Genomic DNA, 13,194 nt, shown 5'->3' with positions numbered 1-13,194 from the left:
GCTCCACAATTGCTGTAGGTATGTTTATATATTCCATAATTTCTCTTTAAATTTCTTCCTTAACTCTGTTTGCTTCATTTTATTCTCACATTGCAAAAAACAAGAAAATAATGGATATTTTGATGTAGATAAACAAAATTATTCATTTTTCTAAGGGTTATCACTGATCTATTTTTTCCAGAATGTACAGATCACACGTTAATAAACAGGTATTAAGCAACCCTAAATACCACATAATACGATGGCCAGTGCATCTACTCATGTATCGTTATATCTAACATTGTATACCTAAACAACTTTGCCAAAAATAGATTTAGTCTATGTAACATAGAGTATAGTTAAGGGCATATGATAAAAATTAACGTTTTATCTTTCTCTTTTACAGCCTCATACACAGCATTTACATATTTCTCCTTTATTTTTCTCCCTCTTCTTACAGCTCTACTTATCAGTGATACCTCTTGGCATACACTGCTTTACAGAGCTCTTAAATTCACTTACAGTAATTAGTGGAGCAACTTAGTTTTAGTCGTTATCAAAGGAGCCTTATGAACACACTCGTATACACATGCATTCACAATATACACATACACTCATACACATATTACACAAATACAGTGTTCTACACTATTGTACGAGTATGATACCACAAATCAATGCTATTGTCTTTCTTCTTCAAAATTGTAATAAAAATGTCTAAATTACAATTGTGAAAATAAACGATACATTCACATTTTATTTCATATTTCTATGAAACAATATCTTTTAGAGTTTTCATTTTATTCTGTGGATAGATTTAATGAATAATGGTATACATTATTGAAAAGTAGCAATGCATTTTGAAGTTGTTTTAACTTTTCCTTATCTTTTAAACGCGAATAGCATTGACAAAGTGGTATCTTTACATTGATAACACGAGTATTGGAGAAAGAGGCATAAACTAAATGATGGGGTTTCGTATTTGTTGCAATCCAAATAACAGATTGCTAAACTTCTCTCTCATACGTCGAAATGATCCTTCCATTTAGTACATATTTGATATACTTCCTGTTCTATAAGCAGGTTTAAAAGTAACATATCTTTTAAATAAGTCCTGACAAGAATATATTTCATATTTTATTTACTTTGATTGTAAATCAGTTTTGTAAATATCTTCCAAAATTTCAGTGTCGTTTTCCAAAATGTCATGCATTTTCTTAAATTATAAATTCGTATAAGTAAAGATAATTTCTGTTTTAAGCGATATACTTATTTAAAAGATACGTGATACATACTTAGGCTTAACATCTTACTAGGGAACGAAGTCGAAATCAGTTACTAAAGTTCGTAAAGCCTGACTTTTCTTGGTCAAGCCGTAGGTTGCCAGTTTTTAAATTCTGTTGACAGAACACTGTAGAATACCATTTTTAAGTGTACCATACGTGAAGAGAATGAACTTATTTATAAAATAACATTGATAAAAAGAAGTGAAAGCAATGGACAGTTACTTCGTTAGGCATTTTTTTCTCTCAGTTATAAATATTTGGCTCGCGGTAGCTTGTTAAATAACAAAAATTATATACATAAATATATATAAATATTATTGATATCGATTTGATTAAACGTTAACGATAATGATCCTTTTTAAATAAGATTTAGTTGCAAGACCGCCACTCGACACGGTTCGTTTTTAACAATGATGAACGAAAGAAAAAAAAAGCTGAGGCTTCTTATAGTTTTTTTTTTTTTTTATGTATCAGTATTCTACGCGTTTGACTTTAGCTGTTAAGAGTTATAACCAACACTACTTAAAGGAATCCCCGACGGCGAGATTTGTCTTACTTAATTATTAAATTATTTAGTTATCTTCCTTCTCGAAAATCCTTCCCGCATCCCCCTGCCCTTATTTCCACCCCCTTCCTCTCCTACGTCCTTGTTTTGTACGTCTATTTTTACATAAGCGACCCTCCCCTGAATAATTATTTAAACTATAATTTATTGTACTCACCGTTTTTTGCACCAACGTTTACGTAAGACATATTTTTGGCAACGACTGGCTTAATTTATTGTTTCTACATTGTACTTTATACGAGTTTCGCTCTTTTTTCTTTTCTCTTTGTCTTTTTTTTCTTTTCTTTTCTTTCTTTTTTTTGTGTGTAAAAAGGGAAACAAAACAATACACGTGTTAGTTAAGTAATGATCAGGCACTGCGCGTATGGTCATTCCCTCCTTTTCTGCGAGACACACTCGGTTTATATGCGGTACGAGATGCGGACGGTCAATGCTTTAGGTGCCTTCACCTGGAGATTTCGTTGAATACAGATGCTCGCGTGTACGCGTTCGTACACGCGAGTAAGATTCATTATTGTAACGCAAATGGTTTCCGCTTTCGATCCATCAGCTTTTCTCTTCATCTTACGAAACGTGCCTCTGACCTATATTTCTTCGACTTTTAATCGCTTATTAACGGGTACAAAAAGTCAATGGCGGTTCTTGTAATTAATACCGGCGGGTAATCCTCGGACGTGTAATCGTGCAAACGGAGCTGGATCGAAAGTGATGGATCGAGAGTAGGCGAGATCAGTGCGAGGTGCTTCGTCACCATGCGAGAAATCTTTGTTCGATAAGAGGCCGTTTTTTAAAACCGTGGTACGAAGCATCTCGTGTCCACGATGAACAAATGTATACGAAAGTCTCGAGGATAAGAAAGAAACGGAAATGAAACAAAGAATGCATAATTGTACACGACAGAGAGAAGGGGTTTTCGCTGAACGATGGAAGGAAAAAGAAACGAGGGGTGAATCGTCGTTACCTCTGCGGCTTGCGTTGAGAAATAATTAATAATTAACTCGCAGCACTGTTCCGTCCGTCTGCGCGACCGTGAACCTTTTGATTTCACCGGGTTCCCCGGTAGAAATCCTAAGTCACACACATGTACACACATTGTATGCGTGAAGCACGCATTACACATACACATTTACATTGTACGTAACTTAATGCATAAGTGAAACTCACATACACATGATAAGTATATAAACGGTGGAAAAAGAAGCGATAACAGAGGCGTAAATCGTGAAACACATGTAAGAAAAAAAAAGAAAAAAACACACACGGTAAAAACTGGAAGCGCTAAGACCCCTTCCCCAGTTCTTACACTGAGTATTAAATCTGTACTAATCGACTGAGTATTATTTTTATATCGAGCGTAATAATATTAATAAACGGATATAAATTAAAAACGTGAGACAGAATGATGGGTTAATCGTACGTGAAGCCGAGAAAGAGATTTATTGTAAAGGCAACGGATGAGAGATGCGTTTTTCTTTTCCTATTTTTCTTTTCTTTTTGCGATCTAAGAACCATTAAAAAGAACGGAATACGACGACGAAGTTATGTCACGGTATTATTCCGTTTCAAATAAGAAGAATAAGGAAAAACAAATAAAGAAAATGAAATAAAAGGGAAAAGAAAATGAAGGAAAAAGGAAAACGTATGCGACTGATGATTGTGAGTGCCCTGATTACAATATTTTGTATACAACCATAATGCGAACCGAGCAAAGAAACAATTACGAACGAGAGAAGCAACAAAGAAATACAGAGAGATAAATAATTAAATGACGGAAGATTGCGAAGCACGATCTGATGAACCAGCGTTTTTGTATGAGCGTTGCGGAGCTTTGATCGGCCGGAAACTAACTTAAAACAGAAAACGCGATAGCATATGTATGCATTGTACGTTATTACATACGCGACGTAGCAATAGAGCGGAGAGAGATGGTGAAAAAAATATGAAAAAGAAAATGAATTACTTTTGTATCCACGGATATCTACGATAATAAGTTAGTTCGGGCTAAGGCCAGCAGCTGTTGAGATTATTCATGGTTGTGTGTATCATTATAAGTATTTTGAATTGTTGAATAGTAATTAGTGTAAGCGGTGGCTTGAACGGGGCGACGTCCCACGCCCACGAATGCATCTTAAAGAGACGTCGCGTCGTCCAAGTTTGGTCTCATGTATTTCAGAATTATCAGAATTTTTTTCTCTCCGTCGTTCGGAAATTTGAAAGTTTGCCCCGTACGATCGACCTGCTGACTTCACTTCGCCTGTGTTTTATATATACATATGCATATATGTTATATATATATATATTTTTTAATATCGTACTTGTAACGAATCGTGTATCCCATACGCGGAATCGTTGGGACCCTCTCTTAATTTATAATTATCGTAAAGCACATCTACGAGGAACCACCCATGACAGGTGTATCTAAATATTCGATTAACTTACGGGTCTAATTTTTCAAATGACTTTGTCTTCTTTATATACTACGCTCTTTATGCACTATCCATCTGATTCAAGAATATCAATCATCCTCATCTTCATTCTTCTTTCAGTAAGAATCTATCTTTCGAATTTCTTCTTTTTTGTATCTTGTAACAATAAGATGACTGTTAAACATTTCTAAGGTATTTATTGAGCTACTATGTGATTGGTTAAGAATTCTTTTACGACGACGACCTTTATTTTCCCTCTTTTTTTTTCTTCTCTTTTTAATTTCGAGACCACGCTTCGCATATATGCCCGTGGCTCTGCCAACGGTTCACCGATGAATCTTTAGAGAAAAAGGAAGACAGAAAAATAAAAAAAAGAATAGAGCGAGAATTGCGATCACTCGACGTCTCTTATTTTTGCGCCTACCGCCTAGCTAAGTCAAAGAGTATTGTGCGAACTGTGTTTGTTGTTAGCACGTTTGCTTCTCGATTCTTTTTTAAATTCTTTTTTATCCGATATTTTTAAATACGCAAAAATGCTAACCCTTTCTTCGAACGGATGATCATCCGTCTCGCGCAAACATGCGATGCAACAGACACAGATGATCGGCGGGCAAAGGACCAAAATGTACAACAATTGCGTTTGCCCTTTCTTACGGTTGGTATGATTCGTTTTTATAAACGTGTAAAACGAGATCGAAGCTGTAATTGTATTGGAGGATTTTTAAGCGATGTTGACAGATTATTTTGGGGGGCATCTTATTGCAAGGGCATTGTTGTGATACCACAGATGCAGCTTCATTGAAACTTAAATAAAAAATAATGCGTTAATGATTTGTTGCGATCAATGTTCATTACCATTGACCGCGTATATTCGATATTGTACGATGAATCTAATTTTTTTATATAAAAATCTCTTCGGGAATGAAACATTAAAACGAGTCGATATCTTTTTCTCCGAGATTATCTATCGTTCTTCATTATTTTCCATGATATTTTTTCATATAAAATACACCGAGAAATTATATACTTTTGTTTGTCTTTCAAATTAAACGAGAGCAACTTCAGCCATTTTCGTTTTCTCCATACGTATCGCGAGTTTAAATTTAAAACTGTCCGGAAGTAAACGACACAAGTCATTTTACTCTTAAATAGTGTAAAAATAAATATAAAAATGTATCTTGAATTTTTATGAAATACATGATTAAATTAAAGATAGATGTAGAAATATTTGATTCATGCGAAATATTGGAATATACTTAATAAAAGTAATATTATCTGTGAACAGTTTCCTGTTCCTTTAAAAATAATCTCTCGTATTTTTTAATTTTTATTATAATTTGTTTAAATAACGAAGTCGTGATTATTCATATAAAAGATCCCTGCTTTTTTAAGTGAATTAATAAAAATAATTTATTTTAGGAATAAGAGAACAATTTTGTAGGATAAGAAGTTTGATGCACGTAGTAAGAAATTTTATGTACGTCATTTCCCACCATATTGCGCGTAGAATTCATTCTTCCGCCACTCGCCATCTTGTCTTCGATGTGCGTGGATGTGTGGTATTTGATCTAAAACTGATTTTTGGATTGAAGTATTGTTTTCATCTTTCTTAAGAATTTCGAAAAGTTCAACAAAATGAGTTACGGCAGACCACCGCCTCGAATCGATGGAATGGTGTCTCTAAAAGTGGATAATCTCACGTACCGAACGACGCCGGAGGATTTGAGACGCGTGTTCGAAAGATGTGGCGAAGTCGGCGACATTTATATACCCAGAGACCGTTTTACTCGAGAAAGCCGTGGATTTGCGTTCGTCAGGTATGTCAAAACAATAGTTTTCTTTCTATATATTTATTGTTACTTGCATCTTATGATTAATTACGATTTAAGAATGTGACGTCATTAGAGTATTTGGATAATGGAGCTTGTATGTAGATACCAATAAACATTGCAATGTGTCTTATGTAGTTAATTATTTACACCATATACATCAAGACTAACATTTTCATTTTTGCTAATTTTTACTTTAGATTCTATGATAAACGAGATGCAGAAGATGCATTAGATGCTATGGATGGAAGACTGTTAGATGGTAGGGAACTTCGGGTCCAAATGGCACGATATGGACGACCAACATCTCCACATCGAAGTCGTAATAGCCGACGACGAGCAAGGTAGTAATTATTAAAATATTGTTTTATTATATATTTGTTTTTATTTTATCTATTACATGTAACTTTATTTTTATTGTATATCTTTTAAGTAGAATCATTAATAAAAATATTGCTTACAGATCACGTAGTAGGAGCAGAGATCGAAGACGCTCACGCTCCAGATCGCGTAGTAGATCAAGGAGCCGCGATAGAGATCGTAGGCGTTCATATAGTCGCAGTCGCAGCCGCTCACGTTCCGACAGTAAGAGCTCGCGTGGAAAATCCCGTTCTCGCAGCAAATCTCCAGATAGACAAAAAGATAGTCGTTCCAAATCAAGGCAAGTTTTATAACTATAAATTAAATTTATCCACTTTTAATGCAGGATGTATTATTGACTTTAAATATTGTTCATACGATGTAATTTTTCTCCATACAGGGACTGAAGTAACTGAACCATATTGCAAGTACAACTGTGAACAGATGCACGCGCCGCGAGTGCAGAATAATCGTTTCTTGAGAACAAAAAGGTATTCCATTACCCTCTATACCTAGAGCAACACTGTCGCACGTTCACATTTCTTCTGTCACTTACATATTAATTATGACGACGCGCTTCTTGGGTTGAAAAGAGAACCCAAAACTAATTTTAATGTAATGTATTTAGACTGTGAGTTTAACAAACTCACGAAGATTCTCATTTGCAATTTTTCATAATTATTCTTACTTTGTTAAGTGATATATTGTCTCAAGCAATGCTTATTTCTGATCAGAAGAAAGTAAATGTGTTTTTCTGTTTTCGCGTGTATAAACGTTGTTGTATCGACCGAAACAGCTTGTTTTGATCAATGAATTGAAGTTCGTTATGATCTTATTAAAGGTTCTGAAAATAATGTGCTCTAGCATTTATATGAATGGTCTTTGATTCTGCTCTGAAAGATTAACAAGAATTTCTAATTTTGAATATAGACCAGAGAATATTCGAGTATATACCATTTGGATAAATAAAAACAAATTGTTGTTAATTTGATCATATAACGTTTCTTAAAATATAGTGTGCACAATTTTTAGTACATTTCGATATAAGTGAGTTATAAATGGTAGCAGTCTATTCTTTTTCTTTCATTTCTTGAGTTGTTACAAATACTTCAAACAATGTGACATATATAATAGCAAGAAACCAACTGTTTCGATAAAATATCAATTGTGAAATCGTTTCCCGTCATTATGAAATTATTCAAACCGAGCAAGGTGGATTAAATATTCCTGGAAATACATGAGGGTGTTAATATGGTAATTAGCAGGTAATGTACATTGTATGTGGTCGACTACAGTCCGACTTCTGTACAAATTTTAAACTAAATTTCTAAATCATAATAATTCTGAATAATTTCCTATTATTTATGGTTACAACTCGATTAACAAATTATGATTATGACTCGATTAGTTAGAAAAAGGAAAGAAAAAAAGAAAAAGAAAAATTAAGAATCACGATATATATAGATTGTAGACATAAGTTCTGCGTTTCTGTAACAGCATACAGGTTTATTTATGTAAGTTTGCCATTTATAATAAAGTATAATAAAATGCAGAAGACAGAACTATTCACATAGTTTTAGGCAGTGTTTAGAATACTACACGTATAGAGATAGATAATATTGTCAGAAAAGTGATCAATCAATCGCAAAAGCTTTTATCATTTGTATTTATGTATAAAAAGAACTTACCTGGCATGATTATGAATTACCGAGTATTCAATACAAGACTAAAAACATTGTAACATTTTTAATTAAGATCAGAAATTCGAAAAATTAGTTAGTAGTACAGTTTGTCACATATTTTTCTGGATGTTTGTATTACCATGGACAATGTTTTAATTGTTTATTTCTTAATGTTATTAACTTTCTCGAATGTTGCATAAAATAACACTGTCACTAATCCTTGGTAAATCAAATGTTAGGACTTAAGAAACTTTAGCATTTAATGTTGGTCTTATCTTTAATATTACGTATAATTAATCGATCGATAAACATCTTTCAACAAAAGAAAAAAAGATATAAAAATCCTCACACACGGATATAACACGTTTATTCCTTATAACTAAGTTGTAATTTTATGGTGCCACAGGCGGTGGAAAGGAGTGGCGTGGCGAGTGTAGCTGATGATGGGGTAGCTGAGAGTAAGCAGTAAGCCGAGTAGCAGGGCTGTAAGCAGTTTGCAGTAGCGAGCGGTTGGTGGTCTGGTGAAAGCAGGTTCGCGCGAGTCGATCAGGGCGAGAAAAAGAGAGAAAGTGTGTGAGCGAAAGCTGTCTCTCTCTCTCTGTGGGGGGTCGGCGTGCAGAAATTGCAGAGGGTACGGTCTCGAGAATGCAGAGAAATATGCAGAGAGTACAACGAAAAGCTGCACGCGGTTGCTGGTCTCGACCACCGTCCGGTTTGCAGGTAGCACGTGAGCATCACCAGACCTCGCGAGCAATGACTCAACATTTCAACTGTTATGTCTACCAATTGCTTTGCGTGTTTTTAAGAAATAATTTCTCCAACAATGGTTCATTCGAAACCAATTATCTACTATTTTATTCCCAGCTGTGTAGGTCTGATTCGTAAGTTGAACGAGTTTAAAAGTCGATTTCCTAAATACGAATATCCTTTTGATATATTATTTAACATCAACATATAACGATACATTTCATTTCGTTTCAGTGGTTTATTTTATAAGCTTTTAGAACTAGATTCTTCTAAAGTAATAATCTATGGCGAATTTTAAGAACAAGTTTTACTTTAAAGTCTACTTTTTCAAAAATAATTTTTATCTTGTTAAGAAACTGATTTATTAAACCCGTTTATTTAATATATTCGTATAAAATTTTGCACGGTGTATCGTTTCGATAAAGTCTGTAATGATTCCAATTTTTATATAATCATCGCTTGAAACACTTGCCGCCACATTACAAATAATTGGGGAAGTTGAGGGTGGGGAATGGGATCCTTTCGCTTTTCCTGTGTTGTTTTTTCAGGTGTCAGCTAACATCGATAGAGTAGTAAGTATTTTAGAGGTAAGACAATGTTGCATTAAATAAAAGATTTTTTTTTAAGGGAAACAATAAAAATCTTTGTAGAGATGTGAAGGATTCAATTAATAAAGAATTCTTATCGAAGAAATAGAATTTTTTATTCCTTACTTGCATAAATGGAAGATTAGAAATATCTAAATATCTTTGGTATCTGAGGATACCTTTGGTTCGCTTTCCTAAAGAGCAAAAGTCCAAAATCTTCATTATCCTATGAATTAATTAATGTAACAATAGTAACAAAAAATGTATTACATTTTTTTACAAGCATTTGAATCATTAAAGTGATGTCAATAAATATTTTTATTAAAGAAAAAATGTAATACTCTAAAAAAATAACATCTTTTAATTCTATCCTAAAAATCTTTAGATGGCTTTTGATGCGTAGAATTACGTAGAACGTGGTATAAACTCACGTTCCATTTAGATATTACTATATATCTAAGTTATAAACAGACATGCAATTTTGTGATGTAAAGTAAGTCACAAATTATTTATCCTTATCCATAGTCTCTGTTGTTTTTGGTAAAAGATATGGTCTGCAATAAAGAGCCATAACATACAGTAGGACTGCTATGATGTGACCAGAGAAATATACAAGTTTGTAATAATGCATAGAATCTTCAAAACCTAATAATATAAATTGCACGCCTAAATATGCCATACAAGTAGTTTTCACATACCATCCTAGTGCATACCACACAATTTTGGCCTAGAAGGAAAAGATAAATTAAAATTTTTACCAATAATTTTAAACAGTAGTATAAAAAATAGAACTCACAATACTATTTTCTTTGCTACGATGATAAAATTTCATAATTATATCATCAGATAACATGAAAAGTGGAATTTGACAGAGGCAAAGAAAGTAACCAGGTGCCCATCCATGCCAAACAGCAGAAAGTGCTAGAGTTACAATAATTCGTAAATTTTTCAATGGAAATCGTTTATAGACATAGACACCAAACCAATACTGAACACAACCATTCCATGCTTTCATAGCTGTTCTTAATGAATGGCATTTTTCTAATTTCCAAACATTCATATTGTATACAGTGTCAAAGTTCAATTCTTCATTTTCTAATTTCTCAGGTGTTTTACATCTGTAACATTTAATTGTTCCATTCTTTTTCCAAATTGTAAAGTATAAAAAAAAAAAAAAAAAATACTAAGAAATTGCTCTTACAGTGCCTCAGTACTTTTATAATCCTTAGGTCCCAATCCTTGTATAGGGGTACATTTTGAAGGATATGCCCCTAATCCAGACATTTGACAACCACATTCTGCTAAACCCATTCCAATGTACATTCTTAGTTTAAAAAGCGCAAATGTTGGATACATATAGAGATGTCTATAAAGAAAAGACCGTTCTGCATATTCTTCTGTTAAAATATACTGAAATATAAAATAACTGAATAATTCATAATTCTGTTCTATTCATATCTGATAATAAGGATGTTACCTTAGTAGGGTATAAATAATTCATTATAAAAAATAATACAATAAAGCATCCAATTTGTTTAAGTTTGCATAATGTGAGAGGCCATGGATCTACATATTTAGAGAATGGTTTATGTATGTGATCCCAATATGTTCTGTATCGATAATATGGTCCTATAAATAAAAATATTGTGTTTACTGTAGTAAACCATCAAATCAAAACCAAATTAATTGTAATTAATTAAAATATAAATTTACCAGTTAAAAGACCCATATAGCTAAAACCGTAATGGAAAACATCTAGAATATTAACATTTTTTAATGCATCAGACATTATGCCTTCTGAATCATCAGCTGGTGGATTAATAGATGCATTTATTTCAAAGGCTAGTCCAGATAATTTTAATGTTAATATCATCAGTATGAGGTTTGTATGAGTTAATGGTACTGATAATCCAATATAATCTCCTAATCGAGATATAACAAGTAGATAAAAGAATGAAAAAAAAAAGCTGACCAGATGACATTTCCTGTAAACAGTAAGAAAAATTTTTAAAAATTTATATATGAAAAGAATATGAAAAAAAAATCTATTTAAATATGAAAAGAACATAGAAAAAAATATGTAAGAATATTCAAAACATAAATCATTTTTCAAATTTTACTCAATATCGAATATTAATTAGTAATAAATTTTATATAATATTAAATAATTTTATGTAAATTATAAAATGAAACTAGAACACTAGAAAGTAAGGACTTTCATTGCATTAATACCATTACTCGACGATCAAGTTGCAATTGGCAGTAATTTGATATTTAACGAGTTATAATTACGTCTCTTAAGTATAATGGTATAATAGCATATTATTTGATTATATGTATTTTTAAGAAAAACAAATTTCTAATATCACTTGTATTTGTAGTTTCAAATTGTATTTATAATTTTAAAGATAAAATCAAGTATAAGAAAGTTATATCATCGAACGAAAGGCGTATGATAAAATTATCAATTACTTCAAAAGTATTTAAGCCAAGATTGAAATCATTTTGACACATTTTGACACTTGACTGATAAGATTTAATACTTCTAAAACTGAAATAAAGAATTAGTATATCATACTTTGGTGAAAGCTTGGTTATAATAATCGCGTTAATCAAAGTAAAGATTAAAGGATGAAAAATATGCCTTCCAGTAACGAGTGCTGTTATTATAACACCAATAATTGTGCCGATCCATTTTTTCACATGCGGCTCCTCGATTTTTCGATAATAAAACCCAATAAACACACAAAACAATAACAACGCGACATAAATAACATCCGACCACATCGTATCACCTCGACTGCAGAAGCTTAACTGTCTTCCACTCCATTACATTCTTCTCTCTAACTAGTGCTAAGTTGTACTTAATGAAATCGATGAACTTTTTACGTGATTTAATTTGATATTATGACCAAGTTTCAATACTTTGCATGTGTTTCAAGGATTCAGTTTATACTTTACTTTCGATCATTCACAATTTAAATGACTGTCGTATTCCACTTTGTTTTTTTTTTTTTTTGAAGCTTCTGAATAATTGTGATATTTCATTCATTTTATAAGAAATAGACAATTTGGTAAAATGAAATTAAACGCCATAGGAAAAAATTGAATACAAATGCCGATATAGTTTAGTTATTGTAATAATTGTATTTATACATAATTAAACAAGGATATTTTCATCAAACGCATATTGTAAATGCGTGAATTGATTTAGTCAATTAGTATCAATACAAAAGTAGGTTTTAAACTGTTCAACATTATTAATGTAATAGTAGCTGTGATATAAAGTGTTTTATAATTGACTCAAGTTGAAACGTTCTAGGATTTTTTGCCGAGTGCTTTTTGCCTAAGTTCCGTTTTTCTTTGTAGAGCAAGCTCCTTCTGCTTTTTTTCGGCTTCTCGTTTTTTAGCAGCCTCCTCTCGTTGTTGCTTAACTATGGCTAATCGTGCTAGATCTGCGCGTGCTTCGTCTGTTTTACCTGCCGCGTGTAATTTTTGATAGTTTGCATATGCTCTCTGCTTTTCCAGTTGTTCTCTAAAAAGTAAAAATTATATATTTGTGAATTCTTAATATATGTAAAATCTCTTCACGATTCATTGATTTTTACCGTTCTTTCCGAGATAAATCTGGCTTCGCTGAATCTAAAGATTGATTTAATTGGGATAATTTTTTTGCTTTCTTTTGTACCCTATTTGGATTTTCAACTTGAATTAAATTTTCTACTCCCTTTGT

At 32.5% G+C, this 13,194-nt stretch overlaps 3 protein-coding genes across 4 annotated transcripts in view; 1 reads left to right on the top strand and 2 right to left on the bottom strand.

Moving 5' to 3' along the window:
* The first annotated feature begins 5,787 nt into the window (after positions 1 to 5,787).
* On the top strand, positions 5,788 to 8,986 carry SC35 (SR family splicing factor SC35). 2 transcript variants are annotated; one of them, XM_017907386.1, is made up of 5 exons: positions 5,998 to 6,073; positions 6,286 to 6,429; positions 6,549 to 6,746; positions 6,846 to 6,936; positions 8,534 to 8,986. In XM_017907386.1, the coding sequence occupies exons 2-5, from the start codon at positions 6,345 to 6,347 to the stop codon at positions 8,562 to 8,564; spliced, it is 405 nt and encodes a 134-aa protein (XP_017762875.1). In that variant the 5' UTR covers positions 5,998 to 6,073; positions 6,286 to 6,344; the 3' UTR covers positions 8,565 to 8,986. The 2 variants fall into 2 exon arrangements, with proteins under 2 accessions (XP_017762874.1, XP_017762875.1); XM_017907385.1 differs by lacking the exon at positions 8,534 to 8,986 and having other exon boundaries at positions 5,788 to 6,073; positions 6,846 to 7,175.
* Positions 8,987 to 9,852: 866 nt separating this feature from the next.
* frj (membrane bound O-acyltransferase domain containing farjavit) lies at positions 9,853 to 12,280 on the bottom strand. The gene is made up of 6 exons (XM_017907387.1): positions 12,040 to 12,280; positions 11,175 to 11,446; positions 10,939 to 11,090; positions 10,663 to 10,871; positions 10,258 to 10,579; positions 9,853 to 10,188 (listed from the first exon to the last, which is right to left on the bottom strand). Exons 1-6 carry the CDS (start codon positions 12,246 to 12,248, stop codon positions 9,967 to 9,969), a joined length of 1,386 nt encoding a protein of 461 aa, XP_017762876.1. The 5' UTR covers positions 12,249 to 12,280; the 3' UTR covers positions 9,853 to 9,966.
* Positions 12,281 to 12,665: 385 nt separating this feature from the next.
* Positions 12,666 to 13,194, bottom strand: part of LOC108552735 (28 kDa heat- and acid-stable phosphoprotein) — a 1,963-nt gene continuing 1,434 nt past the window's right edge. The window contains exons 5-6 of the mRNA XM_017907392.1: positions 13,070 to 13,194; positions 12,666 to 12,996 (exon numbers count right to left, since the gene is read on the bottom strand). Of these exons, the coding sequence (XP_017762881.1) occupies positions 12,780 to 12,996; positions 13,070 to 13,194 (342 nt within the window). The 3' untranslated portion in view covers positions 12,666 to 12,779. The remainder of the gene's footprint in view (positions 12,997 to 13,069) is intronic.

The sequence above is a fragment of the Eufriesea mexicana genome, unplaced genomic scaffold (genome assembly GCF_001483705.2).
Source record: "Eufriesea mexicana isolate 0111107269 unplaced genomic scaffold, ASM148370v2 scaffold7917, whole genome shotgun sequence".
NCBI lineage: Eukaryota > Metazoa > Arthropoda > Insecta > Hymenoptera > Apidae > Eufriesea > Eufriesea mexicana.
This window is presented reverse-complemented; position numbering and strand designations above follow the sequence as displayed.

Excerpts from the sequence above, each read along its gene's own strand:
- SC35 (XM_017907385.1), top strand. The coding sequence starts at position 5,892 with ATGAGTTACGGCAGACCACCGCCTCGAATCGATGGAATGGTGTCTCTA. Across the intron at positions 6,074-6,285 it reads CGTGGATTTGCGTTCGTCAG|ATTCTATGATAAACGAGATG; the intron begins GTATGTCAAAAC and ends TTTTTACTTTAG. Across the intron at positions 6,430-6,548 it reads AATAGCCGACGACGAGCAAG|ATCACGTAGTAGGAGCAGAG; the intron begins GTAGTAATTATT and ends TATTGCTTACAG.
- frj (XM_017907387.1), bottom strand. The coding sequence starts at position 12,248 with ATGTGGTCGGATGTTATTTATGTCGCGTTGTTATTGTTTTGTGTGTTT. Across the intron at positions 11,091-11,174 it reads CTATATGGGTCTTTTAACTG|GACCATATTATCGATACAGA; the intron begins GTAAATTTATAT and ends TTTTATTTATAG. Across the intron at positions 10,872-10,938 it reads ATTATTTATACCCTACTAAG|TATATTTTAACAGAAGAATA; the intron begins GTAACATCCTTA and ends TTTATATTTCAG.